Here is a 26,987-nt window from a genome sequence, read left to right on the forward strand (position 1 = left end):
GTTATGCTAATTCTTTCTGTTTCTTTTAACTATGTTGTTTAAAAATAAAGTTTGTTTTGATAAAAGCTTCCTAGTGGGTCAATTGAATCATACCTGGAGTGGAACATCTTATGCTCAACCTAATGCCAAAATTGTTTTAAAAATTTCATAATTTAACTTGTAGTTTCTGGTCTGGTCTCTAACAATACAGCTTGAGGGAGTCCCTCTGTAAGAGTGGAGCTAAGTGAGAAGGGAGGCCTTCATGAGCTACCGGAGTTTTTGCAGGCCAATTGCAGAAGGAAGCAGAGTAGTGATAATATGCATATTTGCCTCACAGCACCAGGGTCCAAGGTTCAATTCTGTCTTCAGGTCACTATCTGTGTGGAGTTTGCACATGCTTCTGCGTGGATTGCCTCTGGGTGCTCCGGTTTCCTGCCACAGTCTAAAGGTGTGCAGGTTGGGTTGATTGGTAATGCTAAATTGACCTTAGTGTCAGGGGCATTAGCAGGGTAAGTGTGTGGGATTACAGAAATAGGGCCTGAATGGGATTATGGTTGGTACAGACTCAATAGCCGAACGACTTCCTTCTGTACTGTAGGGATTTTATGATTTGAAAATGTTATTTTGGAGTAAGAGTAGGCCATTCAGCCCCTCGAGACTAGTCCCCTATTTGTTAAGATCATGGCTGATCTGACCAGGGCCACAACTCAATTTTCCCCTCTACCCTTTGACTCTCTTGTCAGTTAAGAGTCTGTCTAACGCAACCTTCAAAATGATTCGATAATCCACCTTCCACTTCTCTCAGACAGAGAGAATTCTCCAGACTAATGACCCTCTGAAATAAAGATTAAATGGGAGACTGTCTCATTTTTAACTGGTTTTGCTAGTCCTAGTTTCTCCCATAAGGGGGAAATATCCGCTCAACATCAATTCTCTTATATTATCCGAATATCAGTGTGAGTAGCGACAGTCTCAAAGACAAAAAGGGGGAAGAATTCCTGAAATGTGTGAAAGGAACATTTTGGGATCAGTGTGCTTTCTGTCTAATGGATCTAAATTATTTGGACTGCAGAGAAGAATAAGAGGAAATTTAATCAAGGTGTTCAAATTCATTCAGGTTTTTTTTGATCAAAGCAAATAAGAAGAAATTGTTTTCGCCGGCAGGAAGTTAGACAGGAGAAACTTGAAGAATCAACTGAGGCAGAAGAATGCAGATTTTTGGAAATTCAATTTCAATCTATTATCCATACGGAATGTCCTTTTGGGTAACATTTGCTCAAATGTTCAAATAATTACGTAGAAATGGATAATAAAAATAAAAGAACATTGCCCTACCGCAGTAATCTGACTTTAAATATAGAAACATAGAAAATAGGTGCAGGAGGAGGCCATTTGGCCCTTCAAGCCTGTACCACCATTAAATATGATCATGTACTTTCAGTGTCCCACTCCCACTTTCCCTCCGTACCGCTTGATCCCTTCAGCCACAATGGCTACGTCCGACTCCCTCTTGAACATAGCTAACAAACTGGCCCCAACAGCTTTCATTGGTAGAGAATTCCACAAGCTCACAGCTCTGAGTGAAGAAGTTCTTCCTTATCTCAGTCCTGAATGGCTTACCCCTTATTCTTAGACTGTGACCCTTAGTTCTGCACTTCCCCAACATCAGGAACATTCTTCCCCCATCTAGCCTGTCCAGTCCCATCAGGATTTTATACGCTTCTATGAGATCCCCTCTCATTCTTCTAAATTCCAGTGAGTACAAGTCCAGTTGACCCAACCTCTCTTCATATATCAGTCCTGCCATTCCAGGATTCAATCTGGTGAACTTTCGTTGAACTCCCTCAATACCAAGAGTGTCCTTCCTCAGACTAGGAGACCAAAACTGCTGCCTGTAAACAATTCCTACACAGAAAGGCACAAACAAGTTCAGGAAATTTATCCCATATCTAAGAGATTGTAGCTTTTTCCCTAAATGTATCCAACAGTAAGACCAGCAAAAGTACCATAGATAACAAAAAGGAAAAGGTTTTTTTTACATGTAATGAAATAAGAAATGGGAATGCGCTGCCTAATGGATATGGGTTTAGTAGGAGCTTCTAACAGAGTTGGATAAATATTTCAATGCTGAAAGTACATACAGTGTATGGGGAGAAACAGGAGTGTGGGACTAACTGAATTGTTCTTTGAAAGAGTTGATGTTGATGGACAGAATGGCCACCTTCTGTTCTCTGATTCTACAAAATGGGCTGTTTCAGCAGGGGAGCATTTGGGGAGTAGTGATCATTACAGACAAAGGAACAACTGAATGTGAAAATACTCAGTTGAAGGAGGACTAATTTCAGTGAAAATCTTCTGGATGGACCAAAGTCAAAGACTGGAAGGTAAAACATCAAATGAGCAATGGAAGCAAAGAGGTAATATTTTGGGGACAGGCTAGACACATTCCCATCATCAAGAAGGAAGGGAACATCTCAAAATTTTGAGGATGAGTTAAGATATAAAGGTGTGAATGAACAAGATAAAGGAGGCTTCTAATAAATGTCAGGTTCAAACTTGGAAATGGGAATGAAAGATGGAATATGCCTTGGAGTTGGGTGGCAGTTTTGTGTATATGTGTGTGTGGGGGGTGGAGTGGGGGGGGGGGGTAGGGGGTGTGGGTGGAGAACTGGATGAAGAATGGAAAGAGGAAAGGAGAGAATCTGAGAATAATTTGTGGCTAGCATCGAACAAACAGAAACATATTTTTAAAAAGTATAAATAACAAAAAGGTTACTCCAAGGAAGAATGGGACTATTTCGTTATCTTACTTGCGACCTTATGGAGACAGAAGCATCTGCTTTCACAAACGTGAAGTATCCTATAGGATAGGATAGGAAAAGCAGATCAAAGTGGAAACTTCTTCGGGAAAATATGGAGGGGGTGTTTGAAATTATGGCTATCCAATAGTGCAACACTTCTTTTAGCGCTGACCCTCCGACAGTGCGGCACTCCCTCAGCGCTGACCCTCCGACAGTGCGGCACTCCCTCAGCGCTGACCCTCCGACAGTGCGGCACTCCCTCAGCGCTGACCCTCCGACAGTGCGGCACTCCCTCAGCGCTGACCCTCCGACAGTGCGGCACTCCCTCAGCGCTGACCCTCCGACAGTGCGGCACTCCCTCAGCGCTGACCCTCCGACAGTGCGGCACTCCCTCAGCGCTGACCCTCCGACAGTGCGGCACTCCCTCAGCGCTGACCCTCCGACAGTGCGGCACTCCCTCAGCGCTGACCCTCCGACAGTGCGGCACTCCCTCAGCGCTGACCCTCCGACAGTGCGGCACTCCCTCAGCGCTGACCCTCCGACAGTGCGGCACTCCCTCAGCGCTGACCCTCCGACAGTGCGGCACTCCCTCAGCGCTGACCCTCCGACAGTGCGGCACTCCCTCAGCGCTGACCCTCCGACAGTGCGGCACTCCCTCAGCGCTGACCCTCCGACAGTGCGGCACTCCCTCAGCGCTGACCCTCCGACAGTGCGGCACTCCCTCAGCGCTGACCCTCCGACAGTGCGGCACTCCCTCAGCGCTGACTCCACAGTATTTGGGTTGGGGTGAATTGGAAAATGGTGATAAAGGAAACATTTGAAAATGAATTAGAACCTGTGTCATGCTTACCTTCAGATAGGTGAAGTGCTCCTGCTCATGTTCACCGTTCACATCCCCTTTCTGGAATAGCTGAAAGTTTGGTACAAACCCATTGCCGGGACGGATATACCTGCGACCAAACGGCAAAACATTGGGTGTAGAGGCAAGAGAAAACATTTATTACTGGTGTTTAACCCTTTGGCATTAACCACCAAGAGCCCTGTCAGAGCCAGCAACCTCTGGAAACCACAGTTTCCCCTGTTTCTCCTGTGGGATACAGTGCTTTCCAGCACCTTCCTCCAACACAGCACTTTATGACTGAGGGCTTGTCCAGTTGCTCTACCCTGGAGGGATTCATTGCAGCCTAACCATACCTTGCCTTTATGTCACATCCCTTGGATAGAGATAAAGGGGCAGGACTGCAGGTTGATTCATTCCTTGGATAACATTTGCTCAAATGTTTAAAAAAATTACACATAAATGAACAATTACATGACCTACATCCGAGTTGAGACCCACAACAGTGTGGTTGACTCTCAAATGCCCTCAGGCAACTAGGGATGGGCAATAAATGCTGGCAAACCAGTGACGCCCATGTCCCATGGATGAAAAAAATACAATAAAAGAAAGAACACTTGTCCTATCACAGTGATGTAACTTCAAATGTGTCTGAAAACCTATTCCAAAGCATTAACTAACCTTTGACTCCCACCCTGAATGTGAATCAACACCCTGTGAATAATTTCTATACAGAAAGGCTAATTCTCCTGACCCCGCCCGCTGTCACAGGGTCAGGCTGGTGCTGCCCTTTCCAACAGGTCTATATCCTGGGAGTTCCCTGCCCCGGCATCGTCCATCTCAGGACAGGGCTGAACAATGGGGAGGAGTTAACAAGTGGTATTATTACAGAAGATATTTGCACAGAAGATTAAGTGGGTTGTTTGCGAGTCTGTGATAGGAGCCAATGTACATGGGCTGTGGCAGGAGATGGGATGACAGGTATATGCACACGCACACACACGGCTCCGTCTCATGTTTTTACGACATTAGTGATTGGGTGGCTTTCCTGATACCTGGTTTCACCTCGCTGTTCCATATATGACCTTCTGAGCCCTCTGCCCAAGCTTCTGATGGGACACTCTGCAATGCCTGGTTCTGTGGCACCTTTTCTGAGGTTAGTCTGTCCCAGCAGGATTGACACAGGGAGTGGATGGTCCACCTACCTCAACAAGGAAAGGATCTCATTGTTCTCTCCCGGTTCCTGTTTACCAAACTGGTTGCATGGAAATGCAAGGATTGTGAAGCTGAATGAATTGAATTCGTCCTGTAGTGCATTCAGTTCTGGCGAGGAAAAGAACATTTCTTCTGACTACGTTTCAAAGCAAGTTTGTTTCTGAAATGTTAAGACCACTTTTCCCTCCCCTTTCAACAAGCATCCTCCCCATCCCCAACTCCCTGAATAAGAAATCTGTCACCTTGGCCAGTTCTATTCCAGTTTCTTCTTCTTAATTTGTTATCTGTGATGTGGTTCACGCCAAGAAAGTGATGTCCCTCATTGCATAGGAGTTACAGCACAGAACAGGCCATTCAGCCCAACAACTGCATGAGCTCTCTCCTATCATGCTATATTTACTCCCAGCAACATAACCTCTCTCCCTTTATAGAAACCCTACTGTGCAAAAAGAGGCCATTCAGCCCATCAAGCCTGCACCGACAACAATCCTACCCAGGCCCTAGCCCCGCAACCCCATGTATTTACCCTGCTAATCTCTCTGAGGGACAGTTTAGCATGGCCAATCCACCTTAGCCGTGCATCTTTGGACTGTGGGAGGAAACCGGAGCACCCAGAGGAAACCCATGCAGACACAGGGAGAATGTGCAAACTCTGCACAGACAGTAACCCGAACTTGGGTACCTGATGCTGTGAGGCGGCAGTGTTAACCATTGTGCTGCCCTTCACGTCTTTATCCAGCTGCATTTTAAATGCAGCTACTCACTTCCAGCACTCTTCTGGCAAGTTCCACAGTCTCCCCACTCTGTGGAGAAACGAGTTCCTCCTGAATTCTTATAGGATTTACTAGTGACTATCGTCTCCGGATGGCTCAAGTTTGGGACACTGCATAAGTGGAGATGTAAAGGAGGATGTTACACCCATCTTCGCTACAAGTGCAAAAAGCAACACAGGCACACAATCCCACAAGAGTCGGGAAATGAGGTTCTCACCGGCCAGATCTTCTTACCCGATTTCCCCCACCCCTTGCCGGTGGGGTTCCTGCTCAGAGAGAGTGGGAACCTCTTTTCAATACATTAGAATACACTGCCATCTAATTAAAAAGCTTCCTCGGTGTATGATCCCTCCCCACCACTCCCCTCACTGAATATTCACACTGTGTTGATGTCTCCAACAGCTATTTAAGGGTAGCAATCAGCCGAGGGAAATCCACCAGGGGCACCAAGGGAAATTTAGCCCCCAGTACTCACAGGGGGAGGGAGAGGGAGATGCCAGAGCTCTGCCCCCTGGAAGGGCTAACCTGGCAGCATCAACCTGCACCAGGAGATAATGCCAGGGTTGGGCCCACTGGTGAGTCCCATAATTGGGGGGGGGGGGGAGGGGGGGGGTTCCTCTTATGTGTGTTAGGGGGAAGGACCCAGGCCTGTGGAAGGGTTGGGGGAGTGGGGGGAAGTGCCCTGGTACTTCAGTGATGGTGCAGGAAGAGAACCCATGATACTCCCACGCTGCGGAGAGGGTTGCCCTGATAGTTATGGAGTGGGGGAGTGTCCTCTGTGTCTGCGTGGGTTTTGGGGGTAGTTTAATTTCAGCGCTGGTCACGGTTCCCTGATCTTTTGCTGGCTCTATCAGGCCCCATTCCTCCAGCGCGACGGCCCTTCTGTGCTGCATCATTCTATCAACGGCACTATCTGGCTTGAATCTAGTTTTTGCCCAGTTGTAAGGACTATTGAACTGCATTTTGCTTTATTATCTGTATGCCACCTCCAAACAGCAGTTTGAAGAACCATGCTACCGTCTGGAGTGGCTGAAGCGAAAGCCATTGATGCAATTCAGGCTAAGCTCGATAAGCACAAGAGGGAGACTGGATTAGCGGATCGGGTGATTTGAAGTAGGATTGGAGGTGGTTTGTACGGAGCAGAAATACCAGCACAGGCATTGGGCCGAATGGCCTCTTTCTACATGGTATACAAAGAACAAAGAACAAAGAACAACACAGCACGGGAAACAGGCCCTTCGGCCCAACGAGCCCGCGCCGCCGTCCCACTGTCTCAGTGACCTATTCATGATTTTAGTCTACGCCTAATGTGCGAGGATCAGGGAGGTCCAATTTAGGGACAGTTTAGTACCCAATCAATCAGCCTAAAAGCACATCTTTGGGGATGTGGGAGGAAACCGGAGCACCCGGAGGAAACCCACGCAACCACGGGGAGAACGTGCAAACTCCCACAGACACAGGCCCAAATCCATGTGTCCGCACAGTAACAGAGATAGTCTCTGAGCTGTCATGTTGCCCTCGAGATGGTCCAGTTTAAGCACACTAACGACATGAAGCAATAGGCAACTCCCGAAGCAACGTCCAAGAGCAGCCCACTACAACCTGCCGCATGCATGCCCCTTGCTGGACTTAAATGCCTGTGGAGACAAAAAAATTCATTATTAAACAGGCAAAGACTAACATCCCTGAGGCAAAACGTATTCCCAAGCCTACAATGTTTAGTAAGGCCTACTATATCCCCCTATATGTAGCCCGCTCATGTGGCTGTCTAAGTGACTCTTAAACAACTCTAGCGTGCCTGCTTCCACCACCTTACTCAGCAGTGCATTCCACACCCCCACTACCCTTTGCGTGAAAAACTGCCCTCTAATATTTGTCTTATACCTAGCCCCCCTCACCCTAAACCCGTGACCCCTCGTTCTATCCATTTCTAATAGCGGAAAAAGCTTACCACCATTTACTCTATCTATCCCCTTCATAATCTTATAAACCTCTATTAGATCCCCCCTCAGCCGACTTCTCTCAAGGGAAAACAGCCCAAGTTCATTCAATCTTTCCTCGTAAGACAGCCCTTCCATACCAGGCAACATCCTGGTAAATCTCCTCTGCACTCTCTCCAGGATCTCTACATCCTTCCGGTAGTACGGCGACCAGAACTGGACGCAGTACTCCAAGTGAGGCCTAACCAACGTTCTATACAACTGCAACATCAGACTCCTACTCTTATATTCTATACCTCTTCCTATGAAGGCTAACATACCATACGCTTTCCTCATCACATTCTGCACCTGCACCGACACCTTCAGGGACTTGTGCACTTGCACCCCCAGGTCTCTCTGCGTATCTATACTCCGGATAGTTCTACCTTTTATCGTATAACTCCCCTCCACATTATTCCGGCCAAAGTGCATCACCTCGCATTTCTCCGGATTAAATTCCATTTGCCATCTATCTGCCCAATCTACCAGCCTGTCTATGTCCTGTTGCATTGCCAGGCACTGCTCCTCAGTACCTGCCAATCCAACCATCTTAGTGTCATCAGCAAATTTGCTGATCACACCACCTACCCCCTCTTCCAAGTCATTAATATATACCACAAATAGAAGAGGTCCAAGTACCGAGCCCTGCGGCACACCACTGGTGACAGACCTCCAATTGGAAAAGGAGCCTTCCACTACTACCCGCTGTCTCCTCCTCCCAAGCCAGTTCTCCACCCATCTACATACCTGGCCTTGTATCCCATGAGCCTTCACCTTTTCTATCAGCCTACCATGAGGGACCTTGTCAAACGCCTTACTGAAATCCATATAGACGACATCAACGGCTTGTCCTTCGTCAACCGTTTTTGTCACCTCTTCAAAAAATTCCACTAGATTCGTAAGGCACGACCTCCCTGTAACGAAGCCATGCTGCGTGTCCCTGATCAGATTGCAGCGCTCCAGATGTTCATACATCCTATCCTTGAGGATCCTCTCCATTAGCTTGCCTATAACTGAAGTCAAGCTCACCGGCCTATAATTCCCTGGGTTATCCCTCTGACCCTTCTTAAACAACGGTACTACATTTGCAATGCGCCAATCCTCTGGGACCTCACCTGTGTCCAAAGAAGAGACAAAGATTTGCGTCAGAGGCCCAGCAATTTCATCCCTCACCTCCCTTAACAGCCTGGGATAGATGCCATCAGGCCCCGGAGATTTATCCGTCTTTATACTGTCTAAAAGTCCCAACACCTCTTCCCTCGTGATGACTATATCCCTCAACGGATCCTCAAACTCCTCAAGCACAGCACCAGACATCAGGCCCCTCTCCTGCGTGAATACCGACGCAAAGTATTCATTCAGGATCTCCCCCATTCCCCCAGGCTCCAAGCATAGTTCCCCTCTATGTTCTATCTAATCTCAGCACACAGCAGGAACTGGCAACACATCCTCACCTTTGTACTGGTATGTCAGTCCTCAGAACGAGGCTACGTTGAGGACCAGGAGGGTTTTCCCAACGTATTCCCGAAAGAGGATATGTCTAGTCCCATCTATAGTCGTTGCTCCATAGTCGTGGAAGGAGCCGGGTGCTGAGCTGTTGCAGTATGAAACCTGGGAATGAATGAGGAGAATGAAGGAGAAAGTATCACTGCAATGACCCTGCTGGAAATATGAACGAGTTCTTTCTGGTTCCAATATTAACCCCTAACCAACATCACTGGTCATTATCTTATTGCTGTGTGTGGGTTCTTGCTGTGCCCAATTTGACTGTCATATTTCCTACATTATGACCGTGACTGTGTTTCATTGGCTGTCTATTGCTTTGGGACACCCTCAGGTTGTGGAAAGCCCTATAGGGAGGAGAGTTAACCCTTTACCTCAGTGATTTCTCACATCCAACTGACGATGGACGAGGAACGACAAAACTGGGACCGATGGGGCATTACTGTCCACAGAACTGGGTCTACCAATTAGAAACTTGCATTTGTATAGCACCTTTCAGGATCTCAGGGTGCCCTGTTGCGTTTTGCAGCCAGTCACTGTCGCAGAGTGAGAAACAGGCCTTCTCACAGTGAGCTTTGACAAACAGCATTACCATGGTGCCCTATTCATCTCTTCCAGTCACGCTGGTTGAGGGGTAAATATTGGGTTGTATCTTACAGAAGCAAAGGAAACTCGTCCCACACCAGCACATCTCTTATCCATGCTCCCTGCCGGCAGGGCTATCTGGTTACCAGTGGCACTTCGGCCCCTCACTGGGGAGGATGTCCCATTCCCGGGAGTGTTCGGCCAATCCAACTGGCCACTACCCTCAGTGGTCCCAACATGGCAAGGTTTCATTAGTGGGAGCTGTAGGGACAGCAAGCAGTCCCACGGAGGAGGCCGTGTGGATCTCGGAATGAGGTGCATCCGGGGTATTAAGTGGGGAGTGTTTGACCAGCTTAGGGAGGAGGATAGAACAAAGAACAAAGAACAAAGAACAACCCAGCACGGGAAACAGGCCCTTCGGCCCAACGAGCCCGTGCCGCCGCATCACCCTACACCTATTTTACCCTGCATGTCTACGAATGGGACCCTACTCAGTCAGATTCAGGGAAGAAATAGTGTCAATTTGGTGGAAACCGATTAGCCTAAGAGCACATCTTTGGGGTGTGGGAGGAAACCGGAGCGCCCGGAGGAAACCCATGCAACCACAGGGAGAATGCGCAAACTCCCACAGACACAGGCCCAAATCCATGTATCTGCACAGCCAGCAGTGCTAGTCTCTGAGCTGTTGTGGCGCCCGTCTATCGGTCCAGGATCAAGCACACACACCGACATGAAGTACTAGGCCACTCCTGGACTTCCAAGAGCAGCCCACACACGACCCGCCGTGTGCATGCCCCTCGCTTGACACGAGGTGAGGCTTGTGGGTTTTCAGGAGCAGGTTGGTAAGGAGAAAAGGTTATTATCTTAAGGGGGCAGTTCCACAATACACAAATGGTACCCCAATCCCCTGAAGAAAATACCCATCTTCCTTCCCACCCTGTTAAAAATATCTTAACAATAATGGCCAGCCCCCTCCCACATTAGTGGGGGGGTCGGGGGGCACAATCTTACATCAGCACAGGCAGCGTATTATTGTGGTTAATTCGCTTGTTAACACGTCTACAGGCATACTACAGCTCAACAATCTTACTCATTTCCAACATTCATATGTATGCATTTTAACACTCATTGAGATTGTAATATATTCTAAGAACATAACATAAGAAATAGGAGCAGGAGTAGGCCATCTAGCCCTTCGAGCCTGCCCCGCCATTCAATAAAATCATGGCTGATCTGTCGTGGCTCAGTTCCACATTCCCGCACTCTCCCCATAACCCTTAATCCCCTCGCTTATCAAAAACCCATCAACCCGCGTCTTAAAAATATTTAGCGAGGTAGCCTCCACCACTTCAACGGGCAGAGAATTCCAGAGATTCACCACCCTTTGAGTGAAGAAGTTCTTCCTCAACTCCGTTCTAAACCGCCCCCCCTTTATCTTGAGGCTGTGCCCCCTAGTCCTACTGTCCTTTCTGAGTGGGAAGAGTCTCTCCACCTCTATCGTATCCATCCCATTCATCATCTTATATGTCTCAATGAGATCTCCCCTCATTCTTCTAAACTCTAACGAGTACGAGCCTAGTTTATTCAGCCTCTCCTCATAGCTCAACCCCCTCAACTCTGGTATCAGCCTAGTAAACCTCCTCTGCACTCCCTCCAAGGCCAAAATATCCTTGTGTAAGTGCGGCGACTTAAACTGCACACACTACTCCAGCTGCGGCCTCACCAATGCCCTATACAGCTGCAGCAAGACCTCTCTACTTTTATATTCAATCCCCCTCGCTATGAAGGCCAGCATCCCATTCGCCTTCCTGACCACCTGCTGCACCTGCAGGCTGGGTTTTTGCGACTCATGCACAAGGACCCCAAAGTCCCTCTGCACCGTCGCCTGCTGCAGTTTTTCGCCACGTAAGTAATAGTCCTTCCTACCATTCTTCCTACCAAAGTGGACCACCTCGCACTTGCCAACATTAAATTCCATTTGCCATTTCCTGGCCCATTCGCCCAGCCTATCTAGATCCTTCTGCAGACTCTCCACACCCTCCGCGCAATTTGCCGTTCCACCAATCTTGGTGTCATCAGCAAATTTCGACACCATACACTCGGTTCCCTCCTCCAGGTCATCTATATAAATGGTAAATAGCTGAGGCCCCAGCACCGACCCCTGGGGCACTCCACTAGTCACCAACCGCCAATCCGAATAGTACCCATTAACCCCCACTCTCTGCCTCCTATTTGACAACCAATCCTCCATCCACGCTAACACCCTACCCCCAACTCCATGCCCCCTTACCTTCTGCAATAACCTCTTGTGAGGTACCTTGTCAAACGTCTTCTGAAAATCAAGAAAGACCACATCCACTGGCTCTCCTCTATCCACCACCCTAGACACATCCTCATAGAACTCCAATAAATTTGTCAGACACGACTTCCCCTTAACGAAACCGTGCTGCGTCTGCTCTATCAAGCAATTCCCCTCAAGATGCCTTGTTATTTCCTCCTTGATGACGGATTCTAACATTTTACCTACAACAGACGTTAAACTAACCAGCCTATAATTCCCTGCCTTTTGCCTGCCACCCTTCTTAAACAACGGCGCAACATTAGCCGTTTTCCAATCTTCCGGCACTTCCCCGGAATCCAGCGACATTTGGAAAATAACCACCAAGGCATCCACTATCACCTCCGCCATTTCTTTCAGAACCCTCGGATGCATTCCATCCGGTCCTGGGAACTTGACCACAATCAGTCCCTCCAGTCTGTCGAGCACCGCCTCTCTAGTAACGATAATGTCATTGAGACCCTCCAGTCCTACCACCTTTCCATCTCTAACACCCGACAAATTATTCACGTCCTCCTCCGTGAAGACCGAAACAAAAAAGTTATTCAAGACCTCAGCCATTTCCCCATCCCCTACCACTAAGTCCCCCCTCTCATCCTCTAAGGGTCCAACGTTCACCCTAGCCATCCTCTTCCTTTTTATATATTTATAAAAACTCCTGCTATCCTTTTTTATATTAAGCGCTAGCCCAGCTTCATAGTTTCTCCTACCCTTCTTTATCAACTTCTTTGTCAATCTTTGTTGACATTTAAACCTCTCCCAATCCTCTTCTCGCCCACTACTCTTAGCTACTCTAAACGCCTCCGCTTTTAACACTTTCCTTCACCTCCTTCGTTATCCACGGCTGATTACCTCTCCTCCTACGGTCCGTTTTAACCATCGGAATAAATTTCTGCTGAGCACCAAGAAATATCTCCTTAACGATCCTCCACTGCTCCTCAGCAGATTTACCTTCCAACGCGCTCCCCCAGTCAACATTCGCCAATTCTTCTCTCATCCTACCGTACTCCCCTCTGTTCAAACAAAGGACGCGTGTCCGGGAACCCACTTTCTCCTCCTCCATCTGCACCAGAAACTCCACCATACAATGATCACTCTCCCCAAGAGGATCCTTCACCATAAGGTCCCTAATTCTACTCGCTTCATTACATAGCACCAGATCCAAGATAGCTCGTTCCCTCGTCAGCTCCAACGCACACTGTTCAAGGAAACTATCCCGGCAGCATTCCAAGAACTCCTCCTCGCCCTTACTCTTACATAACTAATCTTCATTTCCTTTTAATACTTACTTGGAAGTTATTCGATTTTGCCCTCTCTTCACACACAATCACCAATCAGAGAGAGGAAACCAGTTTAAAACACCCCATGGTAAATCTCAGCTGTGGATCAATAAACTATCCACTGAAGTGAGAGAGGAGAATGAGAGACAGAGAGGAGATGGAAATAGAGGAGAAAGAGGGGGATATAAAGAGAGGAAGACTGAAGGAGGTGGGGGAGAAAGGTTGTGAGAGAGAGGGAGTTAGAAAGAGAGAGATAGAGGCAGAGAGAGAGAGAGAATAAGGGAGTTGTGAGAGAGAGAGGGGGCAGTTAGAGAGAGAAGATAAGGAAAGAGAGGAGGAACAGTGGAGTGTGAAGGGAGAGAAAGAATAATGGAGCGGAAAAATGAAAAAGAAAAAAATGAGAGGTGAGAGAGGAAGACAGGGAAGAATGGGGAAGGAGAGCAGTGGGACAGAGAGAGAGGAGAGGGAAAGGAGAGGGAGAAAGGAGGAAGGAGGAGGACAGAGGAGGCAGGGAGTGAGAAAGAAGAGGAAGGAAGGGTGAAGGGGCAAGGGAACAGATTGTCAATAACACTTTCATCATGGAAAATGTTTCATCTTCAAGGACAAAGAACATTCTGGTAGAATTGTGTATTTTAACAAGCACTGTCCTGTAATGGGTTCATGCAAGAAGTATGATTGTTGATGTTCCTGGAAAAGACAGCATTTCACATGAAAATGTAATTAAGCAGTGTTAAAGAGGATGGAACTCTCTCGATCCTGGTGCAGTGTTTACCATGTGGTGGACTATGGCTTGGAAAAAAAACGAGGCCAGAAAATCTGTTTACAAGCTGGTTTGGTTTTGTTTCTGGGGAAAACAAGATGGATCAACTGCTCAGGTAAATAAGACCATAGCTCCTGACCCAGTGCAAAGTAACAAGCGAATGTGAGTTGTTCCTAAATTGCTCAATGTGCTGTTCCTGAGTGTTGGCAGATTTTCCTCAAAGTCTGGCCAAAAAGTAGTGGGAGAGTCATTGATTGTTTCACAGATCAGTGCCCAGAAACCAACTGTATAATCCGAACATCATTTCACACACTCCATCAGCTATCATAAGACCATAAGTATAGGAGCAGAATCAGGCCATTCGGCCCATCGGGTCTGCTTTGCCATTCAATCATGGCTGATATGATTCTCATCCCCATTCTCCTGCCTGCTCTCCATAAACCTTGGTCTCCTTATTGGTCAAGAACCTATCTATCTCTGCCTTAAAGACACTCAATGATCTGGCTTCCACAGCCCTCTGTGGCAATGAGTCCCATAGATTCACCACCCTCTGGCTGAAGAAATTCCGCCTCATCTCATTTTGAAAGGAGCGTCCCTGCATTCTGAGGCTGTGTCCTCTGGTTCTAGTTTTCCCACTAGAGGAAACATCCTCTCCACGTCCACTCTATCTTGGTGTCTCCGTATTCTGTAAGTTTCAATAAGATCCCTCCTCATCCTTCTAAACTCCAGTAAGTACAGACCCAGAGTCCTCGACCGTTCCTCACACAAGCTCTTCATTCCAGGGATCATTCTTGTGAACCTCCTCTGGACCCCCTCCAAGGCCAGCACACCCTTCCTTAGGTATGGGTCCGAAACTGCTCACAATATTCTAAATGGGATCTGATCAGAGCGTTATACAGCGTCAGCAGTACATCCCTGCCCTTATATTCTGGCCCTCTCGAAATGAGTGCTAACATTGAATTTGCCTTCCTAACTGCCAACTGAACATTCATGTTAACATTAAGACAGCCCTGGATCAAGACTCCCAAGTCCCTTTGCGTTTCAGATTTCGAAGCCTTTCCCCATTTAGAAAATAGTCAATGTCTTTATTCTTCCTCCCAAAGTGCATAACCTCACACTTTCTCACATTGTATTCAATCTGCCACTCTTGCCCACTCTCTAACCTGTCCAAGTCCTTCTGCGGCCTCCCCACTTCCTCAACACTACCTCTCCCTCCACAATCTTCTTTATACCATCTGCACATCTAGCAACCATGCCCGCAGTTCCATCTTCCAGATCATTAATATATATTGTGAAAAGATGTGGTCCCAGCACTGACTCCTTTTAGCTTGAACCACTGATTTCCAATCTTGCAGCAGAATTCTTCTAGTTTCTTTTTGTGTGTGTGTGTGTGTGTGTGTGTGTGTGTGTGTGAGAGAGAGAGAGAGAGAGAGAGAGTGCGTGAGAGGGAGGGGAAGGAATGAGGTCAGACAGAGAAGGGGCGACAGCAAGGTAAAACAGAAATAGAGAGATACACTAAGCCTGGCTGTAGAAAGTGAACGTGCTGGGCTTGTTTACTCACTGCTGATAATCAGAATTTATCTTTAAACAGTTGGCACAACCTGGAAGTCAGAACATTTTTCTCTTTTGTTTGTTTTCTCACTGATTCTAGACCTTCAAACATTTTATTTCCTCACACAGCTGTGTCTCTCAGAGACTGGGAACTGGATTGGATAACAAGGCCGTGTGTAATTTAACAACAATGAGGTGCCTCACTGTCTCAATACTATCGCCTGATTGCTTAGCTACCAGGCTGACGCATGAAGTAATGGCCCAGTTTCTACTTCTTTAATATCCTGCTGTTTTTCATCATATTATCAATGAAATAGGTCAGGTAGAAATGTTATATCAAATGCGTCATCAAAACATTTCTGTATCTCAAACAGAAACATGTCTTCACTGGAGTGCAAAACTCTGGTTAGCTGTATTTATGAGAGATTTATTTTTGTTCATTCATGGGGTATGTGCGTCACCAGCTAGACCAACATTTATTGCCCATCCTTAATTGCACTTGTGAAGGTGGTGGTGGTGAGCTGCGTACTTGAACCGTTGAATACATGTGGTGTTGGTACATCCACAGAGCTGTTTAGTTTCTGGTCAATGATAACCCCAGGATGTTGACGGGGGGGCGGGATTCAGCAATTGTAATGCTATTGACTATCAAAGGGCAATGGTTCAATTGTCTCTTGTTGGAGATGGTCATTCTCTGGCACTTGTGTATGTCATTGAATGTTACTTGTTAACCCAAAGCTGGATGGATATTGTCCAGGTCTGCTGCATTTGGACATGAACTACTTCAGTATCTGAAGAGTTGCAGATGGTGCTGAACATCAGTGAACATCCCTAGTTCTGATGTGGAGATGCTGGCGTTGGACTGGGGTGGGCACAGTAAGAAGTCTCAAACACCAGGTTAAAGTCCGACAGGTTTCTTTGGAATCACGAACTTTCAGAGTGCTGCTCCTTCCTAAGGTGAATAGACTTTAACCTAACGTTGAGAGACTTCTTACTGTCTCCACTCTGAACTTACGAGGGAAGGAAGGTCAAAGAAGCAGCTGAAGGTGGTTGGGCCTAGGATACTATCCTGATAAACTCCTACAGTGACGTCCTGGAGCTCCAACCACGTTTATTTGTGCTAGGTTTGACTCCATCCAGTGGAGAGTTTTCCTCCTAATTCCCACTGACTCCAGTTTTGCTGTCAATCACTTGCTGCTTCTAATGTTTGGCACACAAATAGTCATGTGACCTCCCACCTTCCCACCCCCACACTTGCCTCCAAACATGGCCACCCTGCCATCCAAACAAAACTTGCATTGATGTAGAGCCTTTAACATAGTCTTATCAAACAAAAATGCATCTACAGGACAACTGGAGAACTGGAGATTGACCTGCTTGGAGCAAAGGAGATTGAAAAGAGATTTGATTGAGGGTTATCAGACTATTGGCAGGTTTATATAATGTGGACAAAGAAAATCTGTTTCTAAAAGTTGATGGATCAATAACGAGGGGACCTGGATTCACATTTTTGGACAAGAGATGCAGGGGAATGAGAAGAGGATCATATTTATACAGTGAAAAAAGTTTTAAAAGTTTGAAGTTTATTTATTTGTCACAAGTAGGACTTACATTAAAACTACAATGAAGTTACTGTGAAAATCCCCGAGTTGCCACACCCTGGTGCCTGTTTGGGTACACTGAGGGAGAATTTAGCATAGCTAATGCACCTAACCAGCATATCTTTCAGACTATGGGAGGAAACCGGAGCACACTGAGGAAACCCATGCAGACATGTGCAAACTCTACACAGACAGTGGCCAAGCTTGGAATTGAACCGGGTCTCTGGCGCTGTGAGACAGTAAGAAGCCTCACAATAGTCCAACAGGTTTATTTGGCAGCACTAGCTTTCGGAGACTTCTTGCTGTGAGGCAGCAGTGCTAATCACTGTGCCATCGGACCAATCATGATCTGGAACTCGCTGCCTAGGAGGGTAGTGGAAATGGAGACGACCAATGATTTCAAAAGGAAACTGATGTGCATTGGAAGGAAATAAACTTGCCGGGCTATGGGAATCCTGTGGGCTCCTTCTGTGATTGGACTGCCCAACAGAAGTCTGGTGTGGATTCAATGGGCTGAATGGCTTCCTTTTCGCACTGCATGATTCTGCAAAATTTTACATTGAAACACAGGAGAAGGTGACAGATGACAAACAGCTTGGTCAAACTGGTAGGTTTCGGGGTGTGCCTTAAAGGAGGAGCGGGAGAGACAGAGAGGTGGAGGAGGTTAGGGAGCAAATTCCAGTGCTTGGGGGTCTTGGCAACTGAAAGCACAGCCAACAATTGCGAGGTGTTAAGGAGAGGATAGTAGGGCTGGTGGAGGTCACTGGGTGAGGCCCTGGAACGATTTGAAAACAAGGATGAGAATTTTAAAATCAGAGCTTTGTCAGGTCAGAAACAAATGTAGGTCAGTGAGTGCAGGGGTGATGGATGAACAGAACCTGGTGTGAGTTAGGACAAGGACAACAAAGCTTTGGAAGGTGTAGGGAGGGAGGTCAACAAGGACAGCATGGGAATAGTCAAGTGTTGAGGTAACAAAGGCTCAGCAGATAGTTTCAGCAGCAGGGCAATCTTTGACAGGCAGAAAAATGAGTTACACTAAGGAGGTGGAAGTTTGCAACCTTGATGGGAGAAAATTGCCAACAGTTAATATCGATTTATCTTGTACACAACATACGTATGCGGCTGGCTCACTTTGTAAATAACTGACAGATAATCTTCATGGAGATCACATGGTGTGTTCACAGAATCCCTACAGTGCAGAAGGAGGCCATTCAGCCCATTGAGTCTGCACCAATTACAATCCCATCCAGGACATATTTCCATAACCCTACATATTTATCCTGCAAATCCACCTGAAACTAGGGTCAATTTAGCACAGCCAATCAACCAAACCCACACATCTTTGGAGTGTGGAAGGAAACCGGAGCACCCAGAGGAAACCCACACAGACATGGGGAGGATGTGCAAACTCCACACGGACAGTGACCCGAGGCCGGAATTGAACCTGGGTCCCTGGTGCTGTGAGACAGCAGTGCTAACCACTGTGCCACCATGCCGCCCCTTGTAGTAGAGAGGTACAGAATACTGCAGATAATGAGAAAAATTATAGACACTGATCACCACAACATTTCAATCCAGTGCTCAAGCTGAGTGCCAATGTTTTAGGAGCCATTAGAAAAAAGACATCGAGGCGCTCAGGGAGGTGCAAAAAAAAAGATACACAATTAGAATGGAGATGTTATACCGATCAGGGAAGGCTGAACAGACTTGGGCTTTTTCCTCTAGGAAAGAGAAGGCTGGATGTGACCTGATAGAGATCTATACAATAATGAAGGATAGACGCAGGGAGGAAATGTTTTCACATGGTGGGGGGAGTCCTGAGCAAGGAAGCAAAAATATAAGTCATTAATAAATCCAAGAGGAAATTCAGTGATTAAAATGTGGAACTCGCTATTGGTGATTGATGTTACAACACCATTAAAGAGAGATCAGACATACACTTGAGGGAGAGTGAATTTCTAATTCCCAATCCATCAAGCAAACCAGCCTCCCATCCACTGACTCTGTCTATACTTCCTGCTGCCTCGGAAGAGTAGCCAGCATAATTAAGGACCCCATGTACTCTGGACATTCTCTTTTCCACCTTCTTGTGTCGGGAAAAAGATACAAAAGTCTGAGGTCACGTACCAACTCAAGCACAGCTTCTTCTCTGCTGCCATCAGACTTTTAAATGGATTTACCTTGTATTAAGTTGATCTTTCTCTGCACCTTAGCTATGACTGTAATACACTCTCATTCCCGTCTCTATGAGCAGTATGCTTTGTCTGCATAGTGTGCAAGAAACAATACTTTTCACTGTATACAAATACATGTGACATTAATAAATCAAATCAAACGAGGATTATGCTGATGGGGTGAGATAAAGCTAACTATATGGTAAGCGGAGGTGGAGACTAAACACTTGGATAGTGTTGGGACCACTGGGACAGGTAGGTGAACTAGAAGAAGACTTCTGCGGACACACGATCTCATGTTTTTTTATTTGTTCTGTCCTCAGCGTTTCCAAAATCTTGTGGGTTTACTATCAAATAAACCTGTTGGACTTCAGCCTGGTGTTGTGAGACTTCTTACTGTGTTTATCCCAGTCCAATGCTGGCAACTCCACATCACGGCAGAACAGCAACAGGGGCAGAAAGGAAGGGACTGGGTTCCTGCTGCCTGTGGAACATTGTGCAACAGTCAGGGAAGAAAGTGGGTGTGGGGAAACTAAGCAAAGAGGTGGGGCTGGGAATAGGAAATCAGGCATAGAAAACAATTATATTTCTTGATGAAACATAACTAATTTAAAGCAGAGGCACTATTACGAGTGACTTCAGAACAAGCCTGAGGGTCCAACCTGACAAATCTTCACTACTCACATTGATATGACATTTTTAAAAACCTAGAAAAAGATCTAAAATTTTTATCTACGGAAACCACTGATAGAAAAGGTAAACACTCTTGCTATTCAGTATCTAGTTAACGTCCCCATTACCTGTCCAGCTGCTGCCTGAATCCATCCACACAGGCAGAGTAGCAGGAGCCTGTGTTTGTACATACTCTCCATCACACACACACAGCAGTCATCTCCCACTCACTGGCCAGGTTGCTGTCATTCCAGAGTCTGGATGCTTAGAGCAAACATCGCCCTATTTAAACACAAAGCCAAGAGAGTCAGGGCTGGAGCTGGCCAATCACTGACAAAAAGAGCAAGCATACTGCATGTAACCCTTTCAATGCAGGAACATTGAAGTAGTCTATTCAATCAATGCTAGTCAAGTTTCTACACAAAAGTTACACACAAACAGAGACCTCTGTCAACATGGACACAAAACGCATGGACAACCTCCTGTAAACACTGACACAGCCATGGGGATCTCCTGTAAATACTGACACATTCCCTGGGGATCTCCTGTAAATACTGACACACTCCCTGGGGACCCTCTGTAAATACTGACACAGTCCCTGGGGGCCCTCTGTAAATACTGACACACTCCCTGGGGACCCCATGTAAACACTGACACAGTCCCTCGGGATCCCCTGTAAATACTGACTCACTCCCTGGGGACCCCATGTAAACACTGACACAGTCCCTCGGGATCCCCTGTAAATACTGACACACTCCCCGGGGACCCCCTGTAAATACTGACACAGTCCCCAGGGATCCCCTGTAAACACTGACACAGTCCCTTGGGATCCCCTGTAAACACTGACACAGTCCCCGGGGAACGCCTGTAAGTACAGACACACTCCCTGGGGACCCTCTGTAAATACTGACACATTCCCCAGGGAACCCCTGTAAATACTGACACACTCCCTGGGGACCCCCTGTAAATACTGACACACTCCCTGGGGACCTCCTGTAAATACTGACACACTCCCCGGGGATCCCCTGTAAATACTGACACAGTCCCTCGGGATCCCCTGTAAATACAGACACACTCCCCAGGGACCCCCTGTAAATACTGACACAGTCCCTCGGGATCCCCTGTAAATACTGACACACTCCCAGGAGATCCCCTGTAAATACAGACACACTCTCTAGGAATCGCCTGTAAATACAGACACACGCCCCAGGGACCCCCTGTAAACACTGACACACTCCCAGAGACCCATTGTAAATATTGACATATTCCCGGGGACCCTCTGTAAATAATAATGCACTTCCAGAGAGTCCTGTAAATACTGACAGATTCCTGACAACCCTGAAAAGACTGACACCCTTCCAGGGAGCTGCTGTTATTTCTGACACACTCCTTCAGCACATCTGTAAATATTGAGACCCTCCTGGCGAAGCCCCATAAATATTGACACATTTCTTGGACACCCTTATAAATACTGAGATTACTGGAAGTCCCAGTACAAACTGACACATTGCTAGGAAACCTTGTACAGACTGACACATTGCAGGGACCTCAGTACAGACTGACACATTGCTAGGGAACCCAGTACAGACTGACACATTGTGGGGACGCTGTACAGACTGACACATTGCAGGGACCTCAGTACAGACTGACACATTGTGGGGACCTCAGTACAGACTGACACATTGTGGGGACGCTGTACAGACTGACACATTGCAGGGACCTCAGTACAGACTGACACATTGTGGGGACCTCAGTACAGACTGACACATTGTGGGGACCTCAGTACAGACTGACACATTGCAGGGATCCCAGTACAGACTGACACATTGCTGGGAGCCCCAGTACAGACTGTCACATTACTGGAAGCCCCAGTACAGACTGACACATTGCGGGGATTCCAGTACAGACTGACATATTGCTGGGATCCCAGTACAGACTGACACATTGCTGGGAGCCCCAGTACAGACTGGCACATTGTGGAGATCCCAGTACAGACTGACACATTGCTGGGAGCCCCAGTACAGACTGACACATTGTGGAGATCCCAGTACAGACTGACACATTGCTGGGAGCCCCAGTACAGACTGTCACATTACTGGAAGCCCCAGTACAGACTGACACATTGCGGGGATTCCAGTACAGACTGACACATTGCTGGGAGCCCCAGTACAGACTGACACATTGTGGAGATCCCAGTACAGACTGACACATTGCTGGGAGCCCCAGTACAGACTGACACATTGCTGGGATCCCAGTACAGACTGACACATTGTGGAGATCCCAGTACAGACTGACACATTGCTGGGAGCCCCAGTACAGACTGACACATTGTGGAGATCCCAGTACAGACTGACACATTGCTGGGAGCCCCAGTACAGACTGACACATTGTGGAGATCCCAGTACAGACTGACACATTGCTGGGAGCCCCAGTACAGACTGACACATTGTGGAGATCCCAGTACAGACTGACACATTGCTGAGAGCCCCAGTGCAGACTGACAGATTGCTGGGAGCCCCAGTACAGACTGACACATTGTAGGGATCCCAGTACAGACTGACAGATTGCGGAGACCCCAGTACAGACTGACACATTGCTGGGAGCCCCAGTGCAGACTGACACATTGCAGGGATCCCAGTACAGACTGACACATTGTAGGGATCCCAGTACAGACTAACACATTGCTAGGAGCTCCAGTACAGGCTGACACATTACTGGAAACCCCAGTACAGACTGACACATTGTGGAGATCACAGTACACACTGACACATTGCTGGGAGCCCCAGTACAGACTGACACATTGCGGAGATCACAGAACAGACTGACACATTGCTGGGAGCCCCAGTACAGACTGACACATTGCTTGGAGCCCCAGTACAGACTGCCACATTACTGGAAGCCCCAGTACAGACTGACACATTGCGGGGATTCCAGTACAGACTGGCAAATTGCTAGGAGCCCCAGTACAGACTGACACATTGCTGGGAGCTCCAGTACAGACTGACATATTGCAGAGACCCCAGTACAGACTGACATATTGCTAGGAGCCCAGTACAGATTGTCACATTGCGGGGTTCCCAGTACAGACTGACACATTGCTAGGAGCCCAGTACAGGCTGACACGTTGCGGGGTTCCCAGTACAGACTGACACATTGCTGGGAGCCCCAGTACAGACTGACACATTGCGGGGATCCCAGTACAGACTGACACATTGCGGGGATCCCAGTACAGACTGACACATTGCTAGGAGCCCAGTACAGACTGACACATTGCGGGGATCCCAGTACAGACTGACACATTGCGGGGATCCCAGTACAGACTGACACATTGCTAGGAGCCCAGTACAGACTGACACATTGCGGAGATCCCAATACAGACTGACACATTGCTGGGAGTCCCAGTACAGACTGACACATTGCGGGGACCTCAGTACGGACTGACACATTGCTAGGAGCCCAGTACAGACTGACACATTGTGGGGTTCCCAGTACAGACTGACAGATTGTGGAGACCCCAGTACAGACTGACACATTGCTGGGAGCCCAGTACAGATTGACACATTGTGGAGATCCCAGTACAGACTGACACATTGCTGGGAGCCCCAGTACAAAGTGACACATTGCGGAGATCGCAGTACAGACTGACACATTGTCAGGGACCCCAGTACAGACTGACACGTTGCTAAGAGCCCAGTACAGACTGACATATTGCAGGTCATGATGTGGATATGCCGGGGTAAACACAGTAAAAAGTTTGACAACACCAGGTTTCAGTCGGTTGGACTGAAACCTGGTGTTGTCAGACTTTTTACATTGCAGAGACCCCAGTACAGACTGACACATTGCTGGGAGCCCCAGTACAGACTGACACATTGCTGGGAGCCCCAGTACAGACTGACACATTGCTGGGAGCCCCAGTGCAGACTGACACATTGAAGGTCCCCAATACAGACTGACACATTGCAGGGATCCCAATACAGACTGACACATTGTCAGGGATCCCAGTACAGTCTGACACATTGCTAGGAGACCCCAGTACAGACTGACACAATGTTAGGAGTCCCCAGTACAGACTTACACATTGCTAGGAGACCCCAGTACAGACTGACACAATGTTAGGAGTCCCCAGTACAGACTGACACATTGCTCAGATCCCAGTACAGACTGACACATTGCTGGGAGCCCCAGTGCAGACTGACACATTGCTGGGTGCCCCAGAACAGACTGACACATTGAAGGTCCCCAGTACAGACTGACACATTGCAGGGATCCCAGTACAGACTGACACATTGTCAGGGATCCCAGTACAGTCTGATACATTGCTATGAAACCCCAGTACAGACTGACACAATGTTAGGAGTCCCCAGTACAGACTTACACATTGTTAGGAGACCCCAGTACAGACTGACACAATGTTAGGAGTCCCCAGCACAGACTGACACATTGCTCGGATCCCAGAACAGACTTACACATTGTGGGGGTCCCAGTACAAACTGACACATTGCGGAGATCCCAGTACAGACTGACACATTGTCAGGGATCCCAGTACAGACTGACACATTGCGGAGACCCCAGTACAGACTGACACATTGCAGGTCATGATGTGGATATGCCGGGGTAAACACAGTAAAATGTTTGACAACACCAGGTTTCAGTCGGTTGGCTGAAACCTGGTGTTGTCAGACTTTTTACATTGCAGGTCCCCAGTACAGACTGACACATTGCTGGGAGCCCCAGTACAGACTGACACATTGCTGGGAGCCCCAGTACAGACTGACACATTGCTGGGAGCCCCAGTACAGACTGACACATTGCAGAGACCCCAGTACAGACTGACACATTGCAGAGACCCCAGTACAGACTGACACATTGCAGAGACCCCAGTACAGACTGACACATTGCTAGGAGTCCCCAGTACAGACTGACACATTGCAGAGACCCCAGTACAGACTGACACATTGCAGAGACCCCAGTACAGACTGACACATTGCTAGGAGTCCCCAGTACAGACTGACACATTGAGGGGATCCCAGTACAGACTGACACATTGTGGGCATCCCAGTACAGACTGACACATTGCTGGGAGCCCCTAGTACAGATTGACACATTGCGGGGATCCCAGTACAGGCTGACACATTGCTAGGAGACCCCAGTACAGGCTGACACATTGCTAGGAGACCCCAGTACAGGCTGACACATCGCTGGGAGCCCCAGTACAGGCTGACACATTGCTGTTTCTCTCCACAAATGTTCCCAGCATTTTTGCTTTTATTGCTGTATGTTTCCTGCTCCTTGAATGTAACTGCTCCTTCCTCCATGCTGATGACCTGCCCTACAGCTGCTGCTCTATCTCCACAAGCAATTTAAACTTCTCGGAATGAATCCCCCAAAACTATGACTTCAGCCAACTAGAAGGACAAGGGTGGCGGACACATGGCAGCACCACCATCTGCAAGCTCCCCACACACCGTCCTGACTTGGAACTTTATCGCCATTCCTTCTCTGTTGCTGGTTCAAAATTCTGGAACTATCTCCCTGAAGACACTGTGGACGCGCCTGCACTACACTGACTGCAGCGGTTCAAAATGGCAGCTCCCACCACTTCCTCAATTAGGGACGGGCACCGAATACTGGCCTTGCCAGTGACACCCAAATTCAGAGAATAATTTTATCACTATCTACCTTTGCTGGAGCCTGGAGCTGAGAGACCTCAGTGACCCAGGGAACTGAGAGGTTCTGGAGTAGCTCTGTCACTGTGGGTCTTGACAGCTTCCTGGAGGATACCTGTAGAGACAGAAGAGGGGTATGTGTTAGAATATGAACCAGAACATCCTTTTCAACCAGGAAATTGTTATTTTAATATTTTTTCACATGCGGCTTACTGGTAAGGCCAGAATGTGGTGGGTGAGCTACCTTCCCGAACCACTGGCCGACATCTGTGGGCAATGGCCCAGTAAAGCCCTTGAGGACCCTGTCAAGAATGGGATTTTCAATCTATTCTCCTGATGAAGCCAAACAGTGTGTTAGTGCACAGCTACCACGGTCACCCTGGGGCAACAGCATCCATCTATGTTACTTTAGTGAAATTTGAGGGGTCAGTTAGTTCTGGGTCGCATGCTGCCCATTGACTGAGGTCTCCTCAGCATCAACTTTATCTCCTGTCAGGAGATGCCTGGTCCCTTTGATTTGATTTGATTTATTATTGTCACGTGTACTAATATTCAGTGAAAACTATTGTTTCTCACGCTCTATCCAGGCAAAACATACTGTTCATAGAGAAGGAAAGGAGACAGTGCAGAATGTAGTGTTACAGACATAGCAAGGGTGTAGAAAAAGATCAATTTAATGCAAGGTAAGTCGATTCAAAAGTCTGACAGCAGCAAGGAAGAAGCTGTTCTTGAGTTGGTTGGTTCGTGACCTCAGACTTTTGTATCTTTTTCCTGAAGGAAGAAGATGGAAGAGAGAATGTCTGGGGTGCATGGGGTCCTTAATTATGCTGGCTGCTTTGCCAAGGCAGCAGGAAGTGTAGACAGAGTTAATGGATGGGAGGCTGGTTTGCCTGATGGATTGGGATACATTCATCACCTTTTGTAGTTCCTTGCGGTCTTGGACAGAGCAGGAGCCCTGCTCTGCTGTGATACAACCAGAAAGAATGCTTTCTATGGTGCATCTGTAAAAGTTGGTGAGAGTCGTAGCTGACATGCCAAATTTCCTTAATCTTCTGAGAAAGCTCTCCTTGGCAGGGCCGCAGCAGTCCCCAAGATGGCTGCCGCCTGCCTTTGCTGCTGTCAGCTTGGGCCTCCAGGAGGCACTTGGCATCTCCAGTTGAGTGCTGGGCTCTCTTCCTGTCCAATCAGCATATTTCACATTGAAGCATAGCATTGCTAGAGCAACGCAAGGGGGCGAGTTGGGGTGGTGGTGGTGGGAATGATGATCAG

The 26,987-nt window shown here is 47.7% G+C and overlaps 1 protein-coding gene across 1 annotated transcript in view; it reads right to left on the bottom strand.

Moving 5' to 3' along the window:
- Window positions 1-25,813, bottom strand: part of gpx3 (glutathione peroxidase 3) — a 28,047-nt gene extending 2,234 nt beyond the window's left edge. Inside the window, exons 1-5 of the mRNA XM_080201258.1 lie at window positions 25,732-25,813; window positions 20,178-20,331; window positions 9,040-9,196; window positions 4,824-4,941; window positions 3,631-3,730 (exon numbers count right to left, since the gene is read on the bottom strand). Coding sequence (XP_080057384.1) covers window positions 3,631-3,730; window positions 4,824-4,941; window positions 9,040-9,196; window positions 20,178-20,249 — 447 coding nt within the window. The 5' untranslated portion in view covers window positions 20,250-20,331; window positions 25,732-25,813. The remainder of the gene's footprint in view (window positions 1-3,630; window positions 3,731-4,823; window positions 4,942-9,039; window positions 9,197-20,177; window positions 20,332-25,731) is intronic.
- Window positions 25,814-26,987: the final 1,174 nt, after the last annotated feature.

Source organism: Carcharhinus amblyrhynchos, chromosome 13 (genome assembly GCF_965287045.1).
Source record: "Carcharhinus amblyrhynchos chromosome 13, sCarAmb.v2.hapA, whole genome shotgun sequence".
In the NCBI taxonomy this organism is placed as follows: domain Eukaryota; kingdom Metazoa; phylum Chordata; class Chondrichthyes; order Carcharhiniformes; family Carcharhinidae; genus Carcharhinus; species Carcharhinus amblyrhynchos.